The sequence below is a fragment of the Anabrus simplex genome, chromosome 9 (genome assembly GCF_040414725.1).
Source record: "Anabrus simplex isolate iqAnaSimp1 chromosome 9, ASM4041472v1, whole genome shotgun sequence".
NCBI lineage: Eukaryota > Metazoa > Arthropoda > Insecta > Orthoptera > Tettigoniidae > Anabrus > Anabrus simplex.
The window spans coordinates 19,732,830-19,755,652 of NC_090273.1; the positions used below are offsets into that span (position 1 = coordinate 19,732,830).

Below are 22,823 nucleotides of genomic sequence, written 5' to 3' on the forward strand. Positions count from 1 at the left end.
CACTTAGCCGTAGGATGTGAATATGTCTATGGTTCATTAAATCCGTGATTTTGTTGCATTTTCCTGCTAGAGTTGTAACGTTCAAGGTTCCAATCCGAAGCTTGTTTCTATGATCGGTTCTTCTCGTGCATCTTGAATGAACGTCGGACATGACGTCATTAGTTCCAAGAGTACTTGAAGTATTGTCGACATTCAGAATATGTTTCTCTCTGAGGCTTGTTTTTGTTTTGAAAGCAACTACTGACTTGCTAGGCCTAATGTACGAGAGGATTTTCTTTCAGGGTGTTCTCCCTTAGCCTTTGGCAGTCCCCTGCCTCACTGCAAGGCAGCAGCTGATGAATTCATTTGTTATTTCCCACACAAAGGTCTCATCTTAACCATCCTCTAAGGGAAAAATCCTCTGCTCGCAGCTATTGGTTTTCTCTTAGTTTACCTGGTTTGGTATCGGCCGCCAGACTCTTGGCCAGACAGTCGCAGGTAGTGCCGTCTACTGTCACATACGATAGCAGAATATATTCTGTCCTGACTTAGTTAAAATGTATGGCGAAATCCTAAAACATGTTTTTTAACGGTAAGAATCTTATGGATATATAATTTACAAAATGAAGTGTGGTTGAAATGTTGCAAATGAAAATGAGAGATATTATGTGTGATGCAGGTGAGTAATAATTAATACAAGTAAATAATACATACTAAGAAGTCTGGAATAAAAGTACAAATAAGGTGCTCTGTGTTGTAAAAATTTATACACTCATGGAATTCAATAGGTCCTGTTAATAATTAACAAAATGTAAAATGACCATATAAAAATATACAAGTATATACAAAGTCTGGGTGTAAAATGTGATACTCTGTAGATGCAGAGTCGACTTTACACTGTATTAGCTTAAGCAGAGAATTTGGCAGTTGGTGTATTAAGTAACCAAGCCGTGTTGATGGGCTGCATTGTTGATTGTTGGAGTTGTGCAGAATGTGAAGTTATTTTGAATTCTTGTTAAGAAGAAAGTAGGCACTGCGCGTGGAGATATTAATTGGTGGAATTCTCAGTTCATAGCGGAAACCAAATTGGACCTATTAAAATTGAGAAAAGCCAGTAAAAAGCGAAGTACACGGAAAGAGGAAAAGCTTACCATAAAGTGAACGGACACTTACCTGGCGCTGCGGTGTGTGTAGTTTAGCTGATAATGTGTGACTGGTGGTGGGAAGAAAAATATGGGCGGGGAGGAGGGCAGACGCATGCCGGTTAGGTAGAGTGGAGGTGGCTTGGGATGGGACTGGGGGGGGAATTGGAACGGGGGGAGGGGAGGGGTTATGGTGGAGCTAAAAAGGAAATTTTCACATAAAGTTTGTACTTGCAAAGTACAGAGTGTCTTTCTCATTACTCAGCACCCAGTTTTCAATTATTTCTATTAGTTACGGAAAGAACCTGTTGACTGCCATTTTGCTCAATGAAATCTCAATGTCAACATGAACATACTTTCCCTTCTGCAGCCAAATAATAACCTGTGTCATTTGTTTCTCAAAGGCTTTCAGAATGAAAGGTTAATGTATACGGAACCAGCGTGACTTGACATTAATTCGATCTGGTGATTTACAATAAATCCACTCGTCTAGTGTCAGACCTAAGATGAAACGCTGGTTAATAGAGCAAACGCCTTAAAAGCCTTACATCTGATATGTTTTTGACATGCTCTATTGGTGAAAAATATCGAATTCCCTCCATGGGAATTTAGAATTTTCCTCTCAGAGAGACAATCGCACTTGATTAAAAACACCACACAGTCACCTTGGAAGATGGGCTGCAGTTGTGGGGTTAACTCCTCTAATGAGTTTGGTGTCAGGAAGGGCGTCCGGTCGTGTCGTAAAAAGTTGCTACGAAAATTCATCCCACTTCATACCCGACCCCATAGAGAAACCGGACGAGTGTTGGATAACAACAACAATATTCCTCTTTCATACACAATGGGGCTTATTATTGGCTCAAAATACAGTATACCTAGTCTGATTATTGGTTAATATATATCTCAAATATAAAACTATGCTCTTCCCTAGACATGTACTATTTGAATTATCTGTTTTATTTCAAATATATAACCAAATTAACTAGAGCTGCATTGGGTGTGGTCAGAGTGTAAGCCTACCATCCTGGGGTCATTTTGCAGGATATGTAGCCAGCGCTGCCTCGATCTTCCCATTGATCCTTTACCATCAACCTGCAGTGCAAAAGCCCTCCTTGCCACAGTGATTCCTCTGCTCAAAGTATGTGACTGTACCAATGCAGACAGCTTTTGCTAATTTTCTCTCTGATTAGAACCACCCCATATAATCTGCACACTTCATAGTTTCGTCACATGATGAAGTGTCTGACCAGATGTCTACTGTACCACCCTTATTTCCTTCACAGCAAATTGTAGCTCCACTTCCGTGGTAGCAGGCCAGCGTTCAGCACCGTAGAGAGAGACTGGCCATAACACAGAATGATATATATTTTATTTATGCCAGTTTGGAAATTTCCTAACACACAGGCCACCAGTCATAGTCTGTCTGACAGAGACAGGCTAATTGCTTCTAGACTATGTGGCTGGCATTGCCATGCAGTAAATAAATATAATTGCTTTACTAATGGTTGAAAATCTCATTTGTAGAATAGTGCAAAATTTTACAGTCCTTTGTGTTTGTGTATTTCTGTGACAGGTGGTCTTCTGCTGAGTGTCCAGGACTCGGCTGCTGCAGAGGAAATGGACCAGGTCACGCAGCCTGATATAGGACCCTGTAGCGACACCACATCCAACTTATTGTCATCCGGTAAGTTCTAGAGCATTTTGCAATTCATCAGCATGTTTCAGTATTGTATAATACTCGTCAGCCAGTCAGCTGGAGACCCAGATACATTACGCCCAGTGTATGAAGTGATGGTGTGCTGTAACTGTTACTGCATGTGCTTTATAATCTGGTGAATGGAGTCCTCACTTTCAACCTGGGCCAGGTGAACAGTAGTACAGTGTGGGTTTTCTTTCAAGCAGTGCTGCTGCTAACGTGTGATACTCCATGAGAAGGTCTGGCTGTACTGCAGTTAGGCCAATTCCATATAATTTTTCCTAAAGTCCAAATTTTGTAATCCATTATCTGAAAATTTGTAAAAGATATTATCAAGATGAAGGGATTGCCATTATCACAATTTTCTAGACATTATAATGCTCTAATAATCCTGTTTTATCAGCGTTGTAATGTTCAATTGTTCTCCACTATTTGCTCAAACTTCTGAACATATTCTGTCACTGCTTCTTATTTTCATCGGTTACATCTAATTTTCATATACCATAGCAAGTCTTGAAATCTTCCTACCAACTATCTTTTGGTCCATACAAAATACCATTGAGTTGTTCTGTTGAATACAGTGTACAGTTATGGTTTTGATTGATTTTGTGCTTGAATAGTATTTCAAAAACTTGTCATTCTGCTTGTGTATGTGTCATGGTAGATGGTCCAGTGCCGTACTAATTCATTAATTTATTATGGTTTCCATGTGTGCCGCTGAAGTGTATGTGTGTGTCAATTTTTCTTTTGTTACTTTCTCCTATGATACGGTAGTAGTGTTTGGACAATTAAAGAAACATAGAACACACTGTAAACAAAAATATAATGGGAGAAACAACAGTTAACTTACAGTAGTTACTCTGTGCCATATAAGTCACTTGTAGAATTGCATAGATTTTCAGACTTGTGCTGCCAGTTGGTGAAATCCTGTAGACCAGGCGAGTTGGCCGTGCGGTTAGGGGCACGCAGCTATGAGCTTGCATCCAGGAGACAGTGGATTCGAACCCCACTGTCGGCAGCCCTGAAGATGGTTTTCTGTGGTTTCCCATTTTCATACCAGGGAAATGCTGGGGCTGTATCTTATTGAAGGCCACGGCTGCTTCCTTCCCACTTCTAGCCCTTTCCTATCCCATCGTTGCCATAAGACCTATCTATGTCAATGTGACGAAAACAAATTGTAAAAAAAAAAAGAAAAAGGAAAAAAGAGAAAGTAGTACTTTAGTGAACTGAAATGAAACAGTTGATTGATTTTCTGGTTAATAGAACTTTCTGGATGATTTATTACTGGGTAAAACAGCTTCTACTGTTTTTCCTTATGATAAGCAAATGACTGAGCTTTCCAAAGAGAACATTACATAGCTCAGTTCTAAGTAAAATATGCGGCAAAATAGACAGCACTAAGAACACAAACATGCTGTGAACAGCAAAATACTCTACGTCATTACAACATGCAGGGTGACAACAGACAAATGCTGCGACTGCACATTCATTAAGGCCATGGTCGCTTCCTTTCCAATCCTATCCCATCATTGCCATAAGATCTCTCTGAGCTGATACAATTTCAATTTTTTTAAAAAATCTATATTTGCGTTAACGAAAGTGACAATGGAGTAAATTAGGGTCGTCTAGCAAATTACCTATAAATTTGTGAACGAAACGTGCATTCGCAAACCAGGTTCAAGTGCCATTGTCACTGACTGTCTTCTTGCCAGGGCAGCCGGGGTTTGAATCCTGGCAAATGCATGTTGTATTTTTGAAATGAATAGTCCCATCCTTGTGGTTGAGAGTCCATGTAAAACTTGAGTACTTGAAGCTGCGATCATGTCAAATTACAAGGTTCATTTCTTTCCAACAGTTTTGATATTTCATTTTCATAAAAATGTGATGAATATATCAAGAGTTTTAACATTTTGTAAACAATCTTATGATTACCATTTTAATAATAATAATAATATTATTAGTTTTACATCCCATTAACTACTTTTACAGTTTTGGAGACACATTACTGTTTTAAAGAGGCAAATATTGAAGTCGCCTGCGTATGATTTGGTATTGCAAATACAAAAATTTATAGAAATTATATAAGCACACAGTATAAAATAGTAGCAGCATTGCAGCGTAGTTTGTATTTCATGGGTTTGTGGTACTTATTAAATCAGTTAGTTCATGAAACTTCTTTATAAACTATAAAGGATCAATATGGCTGTATCAGATTGTTGACTCTGAGTATGATGAAAGGTTTTAGTTTTACTTTTACCTATGATTGTAGTTTATTCAGTGTCAGTAATGGATTTGGGTCTCAAGTTTGATTGTTGCTTCACAGTACAACCATGCTTGAATACCACTTTGTCGAAGCTGCTGCCCACGTATTGTCTTGCTAAATGTCTTGTATCACATATTGTATATTTGGTGCATTTTGAGTTGCAGTGTTCTGTATTATTTTTATGTTGTACCGCTGTTGAGATCTTTTTATTGTTCTGTTTGTGTTAGCTTTCCTTTACAACTTGTGGTGAGTTTTTCTTGAGTTCCTCCACAGTAAAAACGGAAAAAAGATCTTTCCTCGTAAGGATTACATTGGTCAGTTTTGATCCTCGCAGGTTAAGCTGTGGTTATTGAAAAAGTTTCTCTGCAATAACTAAAATATATAATATATACCTGGTATAAAAATTAAATTTTAAAAGTCATGTAATAGTTTATATGAAACTATTACATGATCTGCTCAAGTCATATATACTACCTGTGATCAGTAAATACAGTGAATGATTTATTTCATGATTTATTTGTACATGTATGCACAAATACAGCTTATTGTCCTTCAAAATAATTACCTCCCACGGTTGTGCACTTCTGACAACTCGTGTAGAGGTCTTGCACACTTTGGGCGAAGGCAGCCTGTGGGATCCACTTGAGGTCACCCTTCACATTGCGGTGAATGTTGGCACTGTCCTAAAACCGTTGTCCTTTCCAGTGTTTCTTCTAGTAAGGGAAAAGTGAATAATCAACAGGAGCCAGATTTGGTGTATTAATGGGGTGATGGAGCACAACAACCTCCTTATGTGCCAGGAACTGCTGCTCAAGGGGCATGCATAATCTTGCAGCAGCTACCAGAATCCATTTGAGGTATACTGGGGGCACTCACGTCTGATCCTCTCAGCAGGCGATCCAAGATGTTCACATAGGTGGTTGCATTCAGTGTTGCACCTTCTGGTAGGTATTCTTTAGAAATGATCCCTCCGTAATGAGCATTGTCTTGATCTGCGACTTCTCGCACCTAGCATTTTTGGATTTCGGGAACCACTCCATGTTTTGCCTCTTTGATTCTGGGTCGTACTTCAGTCACTACAATTCGTTGTCTGTAAAGATATGTTCAGAAAAGGTCCACAATAATAATATAAGAGAATTTATTGGACTCCAACCTATTCAATACATTACAGGATGTTAACATTTTTAGTTAAACATCGTTAAAATGGAGACATGTTTCGCCCTCCATGTGGGGCATCATCAGTCATATCAAAGCACCTCAAAATTAAACCAGACGTCTGGTTGGAAATTATGAACATAATATGTAAGAAAGAATACATTAAAAAACACGTGCAAAGTCCTGTCCTAAGTGAATTATAAATTTGTGTTTTATTTTGCCAACATTTGTATATACTACGTAGAACTACCATCGAACTCAATATCATATAGACTTTGATTACTTTCATTTTTATACTGTGCATATGATGACCTCATTTTAATATTAAGAAACCACTAGCGTATTTTACTATGTGTAACTAGTCTGTTGTTATTTCACTTAGGATAGGACTTTGTACGTGTTTTTTAATGTATTCTTTCTTACATATTATGTTCATAATTTCCAACCAGACGTCTGGTTTAATTTTGAGGTGCTTTGATATGACTGATGATGCCCCACATGGAGGGCGAAACATGTCTCCATTTTAACGATGTTTAACTAAAAATGTTAACATCCTGTAATGTATTGAATAGGTTGGAGTCCAATAAATTCTCTTATATTATTATTGAGATTCTTTCAATACGGAAAATAAAATGATTTTCATTACTTGTAAGGTCCACAATGTCGATCAAGTCTCCACAAGCCTCCATCCTGTCTGTTTTGATAAAGCACCGTTACCATACACCCAGTGCAGCATGTTGTTATATTCCTTTGTACATTTTCCCAAGTTTGAAGCAGAATTTCACGTTCATACATTGCTCCATTTCACCCTTAACAGTGTTGCAGCACCACAACACATACACACAAAGTGCACAACTTCGTGAATGATGATCACGGGCCACTAGTACCGACTACACTGCACGCCAGTAATTCATTCACCATATTTACTGATCACATGTTGTAGAAAGAAACACATAATAGGATGAACACAATGACAGGTCAGTTTAGAAGAGGGAGAAATAGAAAAGGAGACAAAAGACGGACATGAAAACTCAAAAGGACATGACAGTCTCCACATCTTCATACACTGCCAGATTCAAGTAGATAGGCTCTCTTTATCAGTCCCAGTTCTTTACAAGCTTGTTTCTGCTTTCCAGCCTCATCAAGAGTGCAGGGCAACTTGACAGATCTTCTGTCTCAATGCAGTAAGTTTAGGTCTAGAAGAAACATGTATTAACACAGGCTGATTTGCGCCAAAAGAGTAGCATTACCAAAATGTTGCAAAGTTTGGGCTGGGAAGGTTTTGGAGAAAGGAGATGAGCTGCTCGACTAAGCGGTATATCGTTTTGGAAGAATGTTTCTAGAGGGTCCACATTTTCAGTACATTGTGTTTCTTCTTCGAATAACCCTTTTGAGGTACGATAAATCAACTTTTGTTACTTTTCTTTGCATTTAACTTTCTTCATTTTCAAACTTCCTTCATTTTCTGAGAATGTTGTTCCTTTTACTTGAGTCCATTTTCTTCCAGTTGTTCATTTCTTTCTCTCCCGAAATCTTGCCTTTCGTGTTATTTCTCTGAAACGTGTTCTGTTTTAATTCCAGCGTTTTTTCATATCCTTTTCAATTTCAGTGAACCATGTTGGCTTGGATTTGTAACTGTTCAATAAGTTGAAGATTAGTTTAGTTAGTCTATTGTTATTCATTCTATAAATGTGTCCAAAAAACTAGAGTCTCCTTTTCCTCATTACAGTTGTGAGTTTTTCAACTTTTAAATATAGTTCTCTGTTTGATGATAGTCTAAATTCGGCATTGTTGTTTCTTATAGGTCCCAGTATTCATCTCAAAATTTTTCTTTCAACTTTTTCTAATTTTTCAAGATCCCTAATTCCTGTAAGTTTAAGTGTTTCTGCTGCATATAAAATTTCTGGCTGGGCCACTGTTTGATAATCTCTTAATTTCAAATTGCAGGATGGAAATTTCTTATTGTATATATTTTTTGTCATATGAAACATCCTTTCCATTTTGTTTACTCTTATATCTATAGCTACCTTTCAGAAGAGGGAGCCAGATGTGCCATTGTGTGTTTTTTATTAATTTACATCAATAATGTTACGTCAACATTGTTTCACAGACAGCCCTACAGTAAGATTGACAACCTTATGTTAATTTTAAGGACACTTCCTCTAAAGCATTACTTTGTCAATTTATGTATTTTTCATCTAAACAGTGTTATGTGGCTGAAGATGTTGAAAATATACGAAACATGTACCACTTTTAACCATTAAGTTGCCTTAAGCAATCATTGTATCGACTAGGTGGAAAATAAATAAATACTTAGTTCTGAATTCTTGCGAGAGTCTTGAAATTTGCGACGTCAGTCTCGAGAGTCTCGAGCAAGAGCATTGCCCATCACTATTTAAGACTACAATGTATGACAAATATATCAACACAATTACCAAACATAGGAGCAAGATATGCAGATATGCCTATTATTTCCGGCTTTTAAAGACTTTACAGTGCAGAAAGTCATGATCATAATGAGCTTTTTGATGTGCTTTCTGCTTTCTAGTCTAACTGTGGAAGTCCACCAGTCATAACTTCTGAAAATGCTAAACTACAAAGGTCTGTTGCATCAACATTGTTTCACAGACAGCCCTACAGTAAGTTAAGTCCAAATCAGATTAGGATGAAATTTGCTAACACTGCTTACCAAATTTAGCAACACTAGCTGCTATTGGATTGGCCAACCTATGAGTACAGCTGAATGTGAAAGAAGATTTTCTGCTCTGAAGAAAGAGAAAGCAGATCTTCCCACTGTTTTGGTAACTTGTTTGAGGATTTGCATGAAGCAGAACAACCTGATGTTGACGTCACTAGAGAGACCAGACTGAACGCACATCAATTTTGAAAGAGTTGCAGACAACTGGGGCTTGACGAACAGACTAATAACATGCAGGTCTACCTGTCAAGCTAGAGGCAATCATTGAAAGCACTTCAAATGTTTTTCATTGCTGTAATGACAATAAGCACACCTTAATGTATCCTGTTTGTGATAGTTACAATACAAATAGTTCTGTTATACAGTCACCATTTTAGAACTATCATTTTATGTTTTGTTAGTGCGTTAATGGAGAGTTGTCTACTACCCCGCACCAGCATGCTCCTTCATGCCACCCAGATGGGATAAAATTGTGGGGGGGGGGGGGGAAACATGAAAATTGAGCCTTGGGAGGGGATCCAGGAAGATTTTATGTTCTTTCTGTACGTGAAATTAAAGGGAACACTGTTTCAAATGTCATTCTTTGTAGTGTTCATAAATTAATTTTGTTAAATTTACACTTACCTCTTTGCTATAATAGTGGAAAACTGGGGACAAATGTAAACAAATTAACCCACTTTCAGAGCCATATGTTGGATCTTGGTTTATATTTCAAGATTAAAAGTAGTTTGATGAGCTCTTAAAGATAGTAAAACTCTGTGCAAGTTATGTTCATCTTTTTTTTTTTTTTTTTTGTTTTTTTTTTTTTTTTTGTTTTGTTTTGTTTTTAGTAGTTAAGCTGTGTTAAATGCTGTGGAAGTATTTTGTTTGCTTGTTTTTTTTTATGTTGTGTTGATGTATGTTTTGTTTGCCAATCAACTTCTTTTAGCTTCTGATACAATTAGTTCCCTAAGTCTGCCAAGTGACTATCGTAGCCTGGGAGAAGATGCGGCCGAGTTACAGGAAGCCGATCCTGCCAGCTTTGGTAACATGTACCTTGACTACCCCATGGGACTTATCAAAAGTAAATGTTCTTTTCTGTTCCTTGTATTTGTCTTAAGTGTGCAGTTGATACGTAGCTCCCTCTGGCAGTCAGACCTACAGAAGGGAGGATAGATGTGATGTACTGTTTGAGGTATCTAAGCAGTTGTTTTTGAATTTATGCATAAAGAGAGCTTTTAATGCCAGTCAGCATTTACATTTCTTTATCAGTTGGCTTCTCTATGTATATTTTCTTAAGAACTTCACGTCAATTAATTTATTAATTCATTTGTTTTACATTTAACAGGCAGTGAAAGGAACAAAGAGGACTTAAAAATATCTTGCAGGGTTTGTATCATAAAGCATGGCATTTGAATTCTATTTTATTACAATTATGCACAAATAATTCTACAGTGTCATACCTGTTGAGTATTGTTTCCAAAAGATTCTAGATGCTACAGGTCTTAAGAAAACTTGTTTTTTATTTAATTTTTAGTTTCCAAATTTGGCCAACTATCGGCCTCATAGAACTTACAGTAAGTCGTCTTGGCCTTTTTTGTCTACTCTTCCCAGATTATCTTCATTCTTTCGCTTCTCATTTTTCTCTCCGTTTGGCTCTCCTGTTAAATGGTTTGTCTTCAAATGATTTTAGACTGTCATCTCTTCTTCTGAACTCTGTTCTATTGTGGATCATCTGCAGTGTAGTTCCAACTTCTTCAGCATCCTTCTCGACCTCGTCTTCCCACTTGGAGGTGGCCTTTAATCCCATGATGTATCTGAAGGTCTATATAACTGTAAGGACAAAGAATGTTACTGCAAAGGTGTAAATTAATATTCTGCAGCAGTTTTGAAGAAATGAAATGAAACAGAAAATATATGAATATCAAAAGAAAGATTTGTGGTTTTAGCTGATTGAATTAATTAACATGAGGAAAAATGTTAATATTGATTGATCTCTTCAGTGCTGTGGAGGCAACAGCACGATTGACCTTAGCTGATTCTTTTACTATTGCAGAAGTAAACAAACAAGACATCACCATGGCTTTGGCTTCGATCATAAGTCCCACAACTTCAAGTTTCTTGAGTGATCGTAAATAAGATAATAGGGATTATCAGGCTGTAACTATCCTTTTTCTCTTTGTTGTCTTCTGCTGGCTGTGTTGCATCACTTTCGAATCTAACATTTGAATCACTTTCAAATAATTATATATTTATAAAAGATGTATCTCATGATTTTTGTGGAACAGTAAGAACATCCATAGTCTCCTGCAACATTTATGAACTTCACAAAATACAGAGTTGTTTGGAAATGAACGTCCATTTTCGTACTTCACACTGCTATTGAGTTTGGAATTAAGAAAATGTACCTTGCTTCATTGAAAATAGTCTCCATGTGTTGCAGCATTACTCTGCCAATGATTCATAGTACAGTCAGTCCCATCTATGAAGAAACGTTGTTGTCATGAGGCAGTGGAGTCCTGCTGGAAATGATTTAGATTCATAAATGTCTCATTGTCAGGAAAATGTTGAAAGTGCAGGAGTACTTTGTAAGCATCTGGAACAAAAAGGACTGGGTAACACCACTTCTGGCCTGGATAACTGACTCAATTTGGTAAGAAGTGATTCCATGAGGTTTTGCAAGTTTGACACGTCCTGGTGAATCTACCTACTCATCAGGGGCTGTTTTGGCCCTGTTCTACACCTGGTCACGCTATGTGGAGGGATGTATTCACTATTGCGCAGTGGTTGGTAATGTGGTGTGTGCACTCGAAGAGAAGTGTATTCAAACACGCATTCCTCGAGCTAGACGAATCGACCAGATGCAGCTTCTCCTTGCTAACCATTCAAGCAACGAGGCAGACTTGCTCTGCTCTCACTACTAATTCTACTTCCTCCCACCAAACTGTGTATTTGCCAATATATGATGCTAGAGCCTTTTTAAGTATTGTAATATAACCATAATTTTGAACAATATTGCTCTTATTGTAAGATATATTTGTTCCTTTCACTGTTGTATATTCACTGCCTGAATTCTAGAGTAATATTTACTGAATACAAGCAGCATTAATGTAGTGGCAACTAACTGAGAGAGGCCTCACCACTTCTGCACTCTTAATGTTTAATTCTCTCAGTGTATCAGGTCAATTCCAGCTTTGTTTAAAGCTGTGAAGTTATCGGTATTTTTAGAGGAAATACTAAATTTGCAAACTGTTTTATTGTTACCTTTGTCTAAGTAAAGACATACCACACCTACTTCGTACAGATTCTCACATGTCGTTTAGAGGCATGTACTCTACTAAACAGTGACTACCGCAGACATGCAGGTCAAATACTTGATAATCCTTTTAACCCATTCACCTCGGATGAGGGGGCACGCCTACTGTATATTTCAGGGCTTTCAGCTTGGTTGACAGGTCTGATCTGCCATGCACAGGCTGTTAAATTTCCGCTTGTAGTTTGTCTACCCCTTGAAGCACCCTGATTTTTAATGTTCTATGAATGGCTAAAGAATGTGGTTATCCTACCCTTATTTTTGTTATTACTCTTCCAGTTTTATTTGCTTTACTTGAAGTTTTGAATTAGCAATATTCCTTCATTTTGCATGGGAGTCATGATTAGCTTAGTGACTTAGCTACTGTCTTCCGACTCGGAAGGCTGAGTTTCGAATCCCGCTCGATCCTGGGTTGTGATTTTCATCTGAAACCATGTGTCATCAGGAAGGGCTTCCAGCCAAAACCAAAATGAGCTTGGTTGGTTGTAATGACCCCAGAATTTACTGGGATAAGCAGGACATAGAAAGCATCAAGCTTTTACAATCAAGTCAGAAACCTACTCTGTACCACACCTACTTCGTACCAGTTGTCGCATGTGGTTTATAGGCATGCACTCTACTAAACAATGTCTGCAGCAGAATTCAGGCAACAAAAATGAGATTCATTAGAACTATGAATCAAACTACTCAAAAGGACAAAATCAGGAATGAAGTAAACAGGAGGGTAGCTGACATTGAGATCCATATTAACAGTGTAATAAAGAAGCATACACTTCAGTGGTTTGGGCACATTATGAGACTTGCCAGAAAATACTTCAACCTTTCTGTCCAAGGAAAAAGATCACCATAGGGAAGACCAAGGAAATGGGATAGACGCAGTGAAATCAGATGTGGATGAGAGATGTCTCAGGTGGGAAGATGTATGGAGACACGAAGAAATGGCAAGCACTAGTACAGGAACTTAGAATTGGAAAATGATGATGATGATGATGATGATGATGATGAAGAATTTTTTATTTTATTTTTTATTATTCCTTTAGTTTGCATGCCTTTTCAGTTCATTGTCTCTTGAAAGTGTTTTTGTTAGTGGAATGTGATAATGAGAAGAGTATGTGTGATGATGATGATAATAATTTAAGTGAAATTGACAGCTCCATCATCTGAAAGTGATAGCGAGATTACATTTGACTTAGCACAGCCAAAACAAAAATGTCCAAGAAAGGATGAAGGTGACTGGATACGAGTGGCACAAAAAAACCCCAGTAATTTGCTGGAAACTGTGAAGTGTCTAAAATGCTTCAGAATAAGTATGAGGATCGTCCTCCATCAGAGCTTTGTGTATTTTTAGATTGTACGGACTCTCTCTTTGCAGATCATGTCACACAAATTCTTGTGCCAGGAAACAGTTGTCCGACGCCAATGGAGATGGATGGTGGAAGGTGGTTTGACATCAATGAGGATAAGATAAAGGCTTATTTCACTCTGTACATTCTACTATGACAGGTTTGAAAGCCCCATACTCTCTAATTGTACTATAACAAAGATAAGTGCCTATTCTTATTCCAGATTGCTTTGAAATTTATCCCACTAAATCCTCATTCTGAAACGTCATTAAAGGCGAGTACAAATCCTGTGCATACCAAAATAAAAATCAGCATGAAAATATTCCTACTGTGTGATAATATGGGTAAATAATCTGGGCCCTCACGATCAGTCTGTTTAGATGAAGACCCTTAGGTCAGCCAACAAATAGATGGATGGACTGCTTGTGAGAAGACGTGTGAGCCGTCGCTGCTGGCACTGCAGATCGGATAAGATGGAGAGTGAGATGCAGAAAGGCACAATGCCATGAAACAGTGGAAAGATCAAAATAATACTCATCATTTGTTACGAAACATTTAATGAACAGGGAAAAACAAAAGCATTATGAACAAATTAAAACTACAGGTTTGACCTATAAGTCAACATATCTCTCGAAACATTTCTCCCTTTATGACACCAAGTTGAATGTGCCTCATTTGTAGAACTCCATTCCCTAACACAACTCATTTTACTTTTTCACGTAAACTGAAGCAACGACCTCTTAGGAATTTTTTCAGTAGTCCAGAGTCAAAAGATGGACGGTGCAAGTTCTGGACTGTATACTGGATGTTCAAGTACCTCCCAGGCGAACTTCTCAATTTTTGCACAAACCTAAGTTGCAAGGCACAACATACAAGCAAACATTGTTACCTCTTTGGACCATTGGAAACATTTCAAGGAGGTAACTTCTGTGCGGGTGCGTACTGCTCAATTATCATGATATCCTGAAAGCATATTGCTAAGGAATCGTCTTGTATTCAGAATTATGATTTTTTGTTTACAGATGGAGACAGTTTGCAATATAGTATTCTTCTAATCTCACCTCTTTATTTTTGCAAAGTTTCCAATAATGATATAATCAGAGTGGTAGTGCAGAGTGCTCAAAGAAATGCATAGTTTTATAATTCCATTAAAAAAAAAGAAATTAACAGCCAGTATTTGATAGTTTTGAATGTCATTATTTTGTTGAGAAATTTAACTTTGTAACATTACAGTATTAATATTTCAGTAGAATAACAAATGATTTTTAAGCTGAATGAACTAGTTTTTAACACAGGCTTTTTCAATTAATTGTAGTTAATATCTCTTCAGGTAATGAGAAATGCAGAAATTATACTCTAACTCCCGTAATGATAGTTGCACCCCTTTGTAAATATCAAATATTGGTCTTGAAGAAAGTTTTGTAGTTTTATTAATATGCTTGGTACTTGAATAGTAAATTTGTTTGTTGTTTTTTCTGTGTATTCATCCCTTGGTGTACAAACTTAACTCGGATTTTAAATAATGAGAAGGAACAAAAAGATGAAAAGGATAAACAGAGTGACAGGTCAGTATGTGCAGAAGATGAAGTAGGATAGGAGGAGACAAAGACCAGCATGAAAACACCAAAGGACAAGAATAATCTCCACATCTTCAAACACTGTTGTCTTTATATACACTGGCAGGAAAAAATATCCAAACATCAAGAAGAGGTTGTGCTAGATTAACAAATGTTGGTACGCGTGTTTATACATCTGAAAGATACCATTGATTCAAATTTCCCACAAATCGCATTAGCGTGGCGCTAGTAGTGGCCCCATGACAATGCACATCAGGTTTGCTTTAAATACGAGCATTAGTTACCTGTGAGATTGGATGGAGTGACTGTGAGTGGTCCAAGAATGCCTTTACGATGACGAAGAGGCTAGTATCAACAGCTCACTGTGGTTGAATGAGGCCATATAATAGGGCTATGTGAAGGTGGATTTTCCTTCTGCGCTTTTGCAGGACGACTTGAATGTCTCCACTGTGCATGTGTGCTGGCAGCAGTGGTCACGAGAAGGTACTCTCGCAAGAAGACCGGGCTCCGGACGCCCCTGTGGCACCACCGAGAGTGAGGACTGCCGTATTTGGCATATAGCTGTGGCGAGCGGACTGCGTCAGAGTGCCAGTTGGCACCACAGTGATGCAACAAATGTTCGAAATCTGTTACTTGAAGGACAGCTCCAAGGCAGATGCCCTGAGGTGTGCGTACCTCTTACCCCAAACTACCACTCTCTGTGACTTCAGTGGTGTCAAGGGACAGTGGTGTCAAGGGAGAGCTCGTGGGAGAATGGAGTGGAGGTTCGTTGTATTTTCCGATGAAAGCCGGTTCTGCCTTGGTGCCAGTGATGGCCGTGTGTTGGTTAGAAAGAAGCCAGGTGAGCGACTGCATTCCACCTGTCTGCAGCGTGGACACACTGGACCTAAACCGGGAGTTCTGGTCTGGGAAGCAATTTCCAATGACAGCAAGAGCACACTCGTGGTTATCCCAGGCACCCTGACTGCAGATGTGTGCATCCATATGGTGATTCGACCTGTTGTGCTGCCATTCAGGAACAGCATTCCCAGGTGTTTTTTTTTTTTTTTGCCAACAGGATAATGCACGCCTTTATGCCGCTGTTGTAACCGAATGTGCTCTACAGAGTGTCAATATGTTTGCATGGTTGCATTCAACACTCAGGTGATTACACCGGTTATTAATGGATCAGCATGGCAGATATGCGATGGCTTTTCTCGCGCGGATATTAACCTGTAATCTTGTACCTTTAATCAATTAAATACGTTACCTCGACAAATATATTGCCAAAATTTCCGTTTCTACATTCCTTATTTCATGGTGTTTGGATATTTTTTTCCACCATTGTAGATAGTCTAATCAACCATTGATCTGCATTTAGAACTGTCGCCCAGGTGGAAGATTTACTGTCGGTTGTTTACCTACCTTCTCTTAAATTTTTTTTGTAGAACTTGGAAATTTATCAACCTTTTTTCTTGAGAAATTAATCCAATCCCATATTCTTCATCCTGTAAATAAATATTTGCCCCAATTTGTCCCCTTTAATTCCAACTTTATCTTCATTTTACGATCTTTCATACTTTCAAAAGTTCCACTTAACCTTATTCATCTACTAGTGTCATTCCATGCCATGTCTCCTCTGACAGTTTGAGGCACACCGCTTACTCAAGCAGCTCGTCCAAAGTCTTCTCAACCCAAAGTTTGCAACATTTTTGTAACACTACTGTTTTGTTGGAAATCATCCAGAACAAAATAGGCTGCTTTCCTTAGGATCTTTTCCAGTTCTCATATCAAGTAGTCCTGGTGTGTGTCGCGTACACTTGAACAATACTCTGATTGGAGTGTTAACCAGAGTCTTATACGCCCTGTCCTTTACATCCATACTGCAATCCCTAAATACTCTCATAACCATATAAAGAGATCTTTGTATACTTTCTTTACAACTTCGTTAATGTGATTACCCTAATGAAGATCATTCTTTATATTAACACCTAGGTATTTGCAGTGACCCCCCCAAGATACTATTATTCCATCAACATAGGGTTTCTCTTTCTGAAACTTTACAACCTGACTTTTCACCCCATTTACCATCTCGCAACATTGTCGCCTTTTTTTTTTTTTAGTCGCCGACAATCCTGCATCTTATTTACCACTCTATATAGCATAACATCATCTGCAAATAGTCTTATCTGTGATTGCAGTTCTTTACTCATATCATTTATATAAGTAAGAAAACATAAAGGTCCAATAATAGTGCCTTGAGGAACTCCACTCTTAATCATTACAGGATCAGATAACACTTCACTTACTCCAGTTCTCTGTTTTCTCCTTATCAGTGTTCTATTTGTGTTTTATGAGATGGCAGGCCTTGTCCTGTGTTCCTACTCTATTACCACCTGTTTTTTTTTTTTTTTCCACCTGTGTTTATCCAGCTTTCACGTTATCCTACACTTCCCACAGTGGGACTGAAGATTTGTCAAGACGGCCCCTCAATGACTGTTGATGCCCACACTCCTGATGAAGCTGGGGAGCAGAAGCAAGCTCATCACGGGCTGAGAATGAGTGGATGAAGAAGAGTTGGGTTTGATGATGAGAGAACCCATCTTCGAGATGGGAGTGTACGAAGATGTGGAAATTGTCCTCATCTCCTCTTTCTCCCCAACTGATCTATCATGTTCCTATCTTCCTCAAGTAGATTTTATTTATAATTTGTTGTTGTTTCATTTTCAGTTTAAGTAATCTATTTTGCACTATGTCAGTGAGTTAAATATATTTGTTTAAGAGTAGCAAAAATTTCAGGGAAAATAGTTGAGTTTGGATTGGAGAAACTAAAAGGAGCTCCTTGGACTCAGCTAATAAATAAAATAATAATGATAATCATATGGCCTCAGCTACCATGTGCAGAATTTCAATTTGACGCCATCTGTCTTTCTGCTCGTCAATTTTAACGTTCTGTTTTACACTAGGCCCACTAGATAGCAGAGTAAACCGAATCTCTCTCGGGTGTCTATGGCTGACTTTTAATGAATTTTGTTGGATAAACACCAAATGGGTCGCCAGAGATCTTTTACATTCTGACATTTTACAATGTGGAGTGTCGAATGGACTTTTTTCCGCCCTTCAAAAATCCGACTACCTCTGCAGGGTTTGAACCCTCTATCTTGGGATCCGGAGGCTGACACACTACCACTGATCCACAGAGGATTCAGTTGTTGGACTTGTTGAGTCTGGATCATTTTGGCTGTCTTTGCAAGAGCGTGCTTACTAGTTCGGCTTCTTCAAAAACACACTGTTTAGGAATGAGTTTCACCAGCCAACCTCTCGTAGATGAGTTTTGTTCACATGTTAGAATAGGATTGTAATTCAGGAGTTAAAGTGCACCATTATGAAGAGAGAACTGGAAACTACTGTAGACTAAGTGAAACATTTCTAAAATTTAACCCTCTTTAGTGCCAGACTCAGATTCTCAGAACATGCTAGAATGCCAGACCAATTAAAACTGGTTCTTCTTTTTTTTTTTTTCAAACCTCCTTGTTGACATGAAAAAAATAAGAATTTTAAAAGAAGGAAGAAAAATGAGATCAAAAATTTGATTCTTAAAGGAAATAGTCCACTTTCTCTACAGTTCAAATGCCCAAGAAAGTAAGCACAAAAATTATCGCACGCATACACATGCCCTGGAGTTTAGAAGTAATCACAATACTCACACTCGTTATCTTCACTACCGCTTACTCTATCAGCACCCGGCTGCACAGAAATGATATGAGTGATAACATAGTTAGGAACTACATTCCTTCCTCTATGGGAACGGCGCATAAGATGCTGTCATATAACCACACTAGAAGCACGTAGTTGGGTGCCCTGTTCATATAATGATATATCGATGCTGGCACTTTACGCTAAAGTACACAGCAACAATATATCATTGTAAGGGTTAAGGATGTTTCAAATTTTCCTCTGTATTCCATATATTCTGGCTTGGTGACTGCTGATCGCATGATTATGCAGGAACAGTGTTAAAAGGTTCAGACAATAAATGGTCCACACAGCAAGAATAGTAAGCATTGTGTTATGAAATTACAGATAAATTGGTGGAGACCCAACATCCAGCACAATAGAATCTTGGAAGCTTAACCATATGATTTTTAAGGTCTTTTAGTATTTTGTGCTCACACTGACATTTTTAAATGAAAGAAATATTGCTCATCAGCGTAATGTTTGTACACTGGGATGAATAACCATAGTTATTGTACAATATTTACACTGTATTGAATATTTCAGACTCTGCCCATGCATTATTTGTTAGAGCCACATATCTTGTGTGCCATCGACTTATCTCTTCATGGAAAACCGATCTGAACGTTTCCCTGGCAGCATTGGAGCTTCTTGCTGGGTTGGCACGCACGCACATCAGAGAAACAGGTTTGGACTTTACTATAGTTGAAATTGAATGACAGATGATAATCAAGACAATGAATACAGTTGATAATCACATTGTTTTGCATCTTAAAACAGTGGTCACATGCATGATGCTAAATTTTTCTCTTTAAGAACAATTTTTTAAATTGCTTGTAAAAGTTTTCAGCTTTACACAAGAGAGAGTTGCAGAGTTCTTAACAGGAATCTTGATGAAACCCACAGCATTGAATGATGATGGATCAAAAGTAACGTGTTCAAAATATTCCATAGCCCTTGAACAAGAGTGAGACCCCTGGAGAGCACACACCTATAAATTGCATGATTCACAGCAGAGCCAGCTCTAGGAACATAGTAGTACTTGTTATGTTGGTCACTATGTTGACCTGGTTGTTGTGAAGTAGGAGGTACTCTACAGAAATCTGTGTTCATGCAAAGATTGTGTGCAGCCCCAAGAAGAGTACTGTCAAGGGTTTTTTTAAAATGAGAAATAAACTTATTTTTCAAGTACAGTGTGGTCGTGAAGACTACAGCCCACAGCAGGTGACAAATGTGCAGTGTACAGTAGTGTCATTTTGTAGCTTAAATCCCTTCCAATAGAACAAATATGACCCAGGCCACCATAGCTCAAAAGTTAGAGCATTCAAAGCAAAATTGAAAGGTTGTGGGTCAGATCACACTGGTGTTCAGTTGGCCATTTTTCTTCTGTACATAACTTCTAATCAGCATCTACTGTGCTTTCTCAATATGACCTAATAAGTTCATGTACCAGTTTCCTTTTGACACCACTGACCTAGGTAGGTCACAGAGACAGAGATGAATTTGGGAGGCCAGTGCTTTAATTCCACCATTAGCCATGTTTGAAATAGTTTACCAGCTGCAGAGGTTCTTCCAGCAAATCCATGACCACTTCCTTCCCAATAGTTGTTCCAACAATTACATATCGTCACTCCTTTGCCAAAACTGCGAATGTGACGATGTTCTTCCTGTCCATTATTTCCCTTAAGACTGGTCACGCCTCCCATCCACATATTGAAATGCAGTCCATCAGAACAAACTTTGTTGATTTCATTTTCCTATGCTAATGTACTCTACCGTACTGCAGCAATGTATGTTTGCATGACATATTTACCCACTCCTACTGTACTAGGTATTTAAGGTTCATTTTCCTTTACTCACGAGCATAGGAAAATGAACTCAACGAAAATTGTTCTGATGGATTACATAACCATATGTGACCAGTCTTAAGGGAAATAATGGATAGCAGTGTTCCCCCCCAGAAATTTTCGTCAGCCGGGGGGGGGGGGGGGGAGGAATGAATAACCAGGTGGGGTAAACTAGGTAAAAAATAAAATTTCAATTTATTCCCCTCTGGGCATTAACAATAATATCAGGTAGTAAACATTAACTGCATAATTGAACTATTTTAGTGTTATCACAAACAAGACATAACAGAGTATTTCAGCTTCTAGTGTTCTACAGCTCGTTCATAATCATGTAACACCGGGACTTACCAATCGGTTGCTGTGGAATGCCATACAGGTTTGAAACATCATGCGGAATCGAGTTCTCGCGTGTGATTCCACGCTACTCCAGACAGCGCTCCCACATGACACTATGTGATAGTCAACCTAAAGGAACTCCAATCTAATTTATGCAATTGTGCTGACAATAATGAAAATTTGTAATTTAAATAAACCGTTTTACAGTATTTATGTTTTAATTTGGAACACCCAATGACTCAAATATGCATTAATGTTATGTAACTAACACTTATTAGCTGGGTGGCCTCTACAAAGGGAAGGGCAGTGCGCCCATTAAAAAGGTCCTAAGGAGAACACTGGATAGGAAGAGCATTGTCAAATTCGCAATTTTGACATAGAAGCGACAATATATGCACTATCCGATCAAAGTTGCCTGGACACCCTTCTTTACGTGCAGACTAGAGCTTGGATGTCGCTGCAAGATACCTGTAAAATGGGTGGAGCAAGGGAGCTTAATAAATTCAAATGGACTTTTTCACACCAGGCAAATGCTGGGGCTGTACTTTAATTAAGGCCACGGCCGCTTCCTTCAACTCCTAGGTCTTTCCTATCCCATCGTCGCCATAAGACCTATCTGTGTCGGTGCGACGTAAAGCCCCTAGCAAAAAAAAAATAAATAAAAATTCAAATGTGGATTGCCTATTGGTTGCCACATCAATGAGCATTCAGTCAGGGCCATTTCCACCCATCTCACATTGTCAATACGACTGCTGGGGACGTGATTGTGAAATGGAAACATAAAGACACAACTACAAGAAAGCCACAGCCATGTGTGTTGACGCACAGGGACTGTCAAACATTGAAGAAAGTTGTCATTGAGATAAGTTATGGAGCTTCATTAAAATAGGTTTCAAATTTCGACATTTTAAGGATTTAAACAGAATTTAAAAAATGTTTATAATGGTTTATACTGTACATATATTTTTGAGTGTGATTTGATAGAATCTGATGATGTTCTTTCAAGAACAAAACCTGTCATTCCATTTTAAATAAATTGTTTCTTTTTCAGGTATAATTCTGTTACCATATGTTGTGTTTTTTCAGGTAGTTTCTTCTTCTTTTTTCCGAATTTGGCCACCTATGGACGCATTGAACTTAAGGCTTTATCTTCTCCTTCTTCTTCTTCTTGTCCTCCCAGAACCTCTTCATCCTTGCGCTTCTGATCTTCCTTTCTTTCTCAGATATGACCAGATTGGGTCTACATTTAGGTGGTTTCTCCTGGAATGTTTTGATGCTGTCCACTTGGCTTCTAAATTCTTACCTGTTGTGAATCATGTCCATTGTAAGTCCACTTTCTACTGCATCTCTTTTTACCTCTTCTACCCACTTCGTCGAAGCTTTCAGTCCAGTGATGTACTTGAATATTTTCTTAGTTAGCCGTTTCTCATCCATTTTTTCTAGATGCCCATAGAATTTTAGCCTTCGCTTTCGCATAGTGACAGTGATTTTTTCAGTGTATTTGTAGAGGTCATAATTTTTTCTATGCCTCCACTCCCCATCAGCATTTTTCTGTGGTCCTAAAATTTTCCTTAAGATTCTCCTCTTTTTTTTCAAGATCTTGAAGCTCACCCTTTTTATTCATTGTCATGCTCTCTGAAGCATAGAGACCCTCTGGCTTTACCACTGTGCTGTAGTGTCTAAGTTTTGCCTTGTAAGATATTTTTCAGGCAGTTTATAAGTCTTCGTTCAAAATTAGTTTCAGCAGACTGAAAAACTTAATAGTTATCAATTGCGTGTTA

General features: G+C 38.2%; 1 protein-coding gene across 1 annotated transcript in view; it reads left to right on the plus strand.

Moving 5' to 3' along the window:
- LOC136881205 (ral GTPase-activating protein subunit beta) overlaps positions 1 to 22,823 on the plus strand; it is a 179,943-nt gene that overhangs the window by 81,516 nt on the left and 75,604 nt on the right. Inside the window, exons 14-16 of the mRNA XM_067153914.2 lie at positions 2,695 to 2,805; positions 9,862 to 9,996; positions 19,406 to 19,546. Of these exons, the coding sequence (XP_067010015.2) occupies positions 2,695 to 2,805; positions 9,862 to 9,996; positions 19,406 to 19,546 (387 nt within the window). The remainder of the gene's footprint in view (positions 1 to 2,694; positions 2,806 to 9,861; positions 9,997 to 19,405; positions 19,547 to 22,823) is intronic.